At 49.2% G+C, this 585-nt stretch overlaps 1 protein-coding gene across 1 annotated transcript in view; it reads left to right on the forward strand.

Annotated features, from left to right (window-relative positions):
* Positions 1-317: 317 nt before the first annotated feature.
* LOC106012890 (protein CASP) overlaps positions 318-585 on the forward strand; it is a gene marked incomplete in the record, with an annotated part of 15,300 nt that continues 15,032 nt past the window's right edge. Inside the window, 1 exon segment of the mRNA XM_013087152.2 lies at positions 318-549. Within this exon segment, the coding sequence (XP_012942606.1) occupies positions 528-549 (22 nt within the window).

Here is a 585-nt window from a genome sequence, read left to right on the forward strand (position 1 = left end):
AAATGGGCTCATCCAACAATGTCATGCTCATAACTGCGCCTGAACTACAACGGGGAACTGCTGCTTTTTCTTTCCTAATCCTTACTTATACTATCGTCATTTTCCTCTACTTCTTTTATATGTTTGTCACACTCTTGTGACCTGCTATTTCCGGGGTGTCATGATAGTCGAAGCAGACTTTGGGCTGTTGAAGCTAGAGAGGTGAGCAGAGTAAGCCTGATTCCCTGTACGGACTTCTCTGTTGACATCCATCCCTTGGCGCTCATATGACCGTATGCAGTTGTGAGCGCCATAAAACCTCTACTAAAACAAACAAACAAAAAAACACCTAGATTCTTAAAAGGAAGACATGTAACCGTTAACCTTTGACCTCTAACCTCTGACCTCTGCCGGTGACCTTGACCTCCCCAGACCAGGTCCGGAAGCTGCAGGAGGACTACCAGGAGGCTGCGCAGACCCTGCAGGAGCAGAAGGGACTCATCTCCCAGCTGGAGGAAGATCTCCGCAATGTCAACGCGCTCTCCTCCATGTTCCGGGGCGATGCTGAGGTGTGTGTCTGTCCGTGTGTGTGTGTGAGAGTGTGTG

Source organism: Aplysia californica, unplaced genomic scaffold (assembly GCF_000002075.1).
Source record: "Aplysia californica isolate F4 #8 unplaced genomic scaffold, AplCal3.0 scaffold00551, whole genome shotgun sequence".
NCBI lineage: Eukaryota > Metazoa > Mollusca > Gastropoda > Aplysiida > Aplysiidae > Aplysia > Aplysia californica.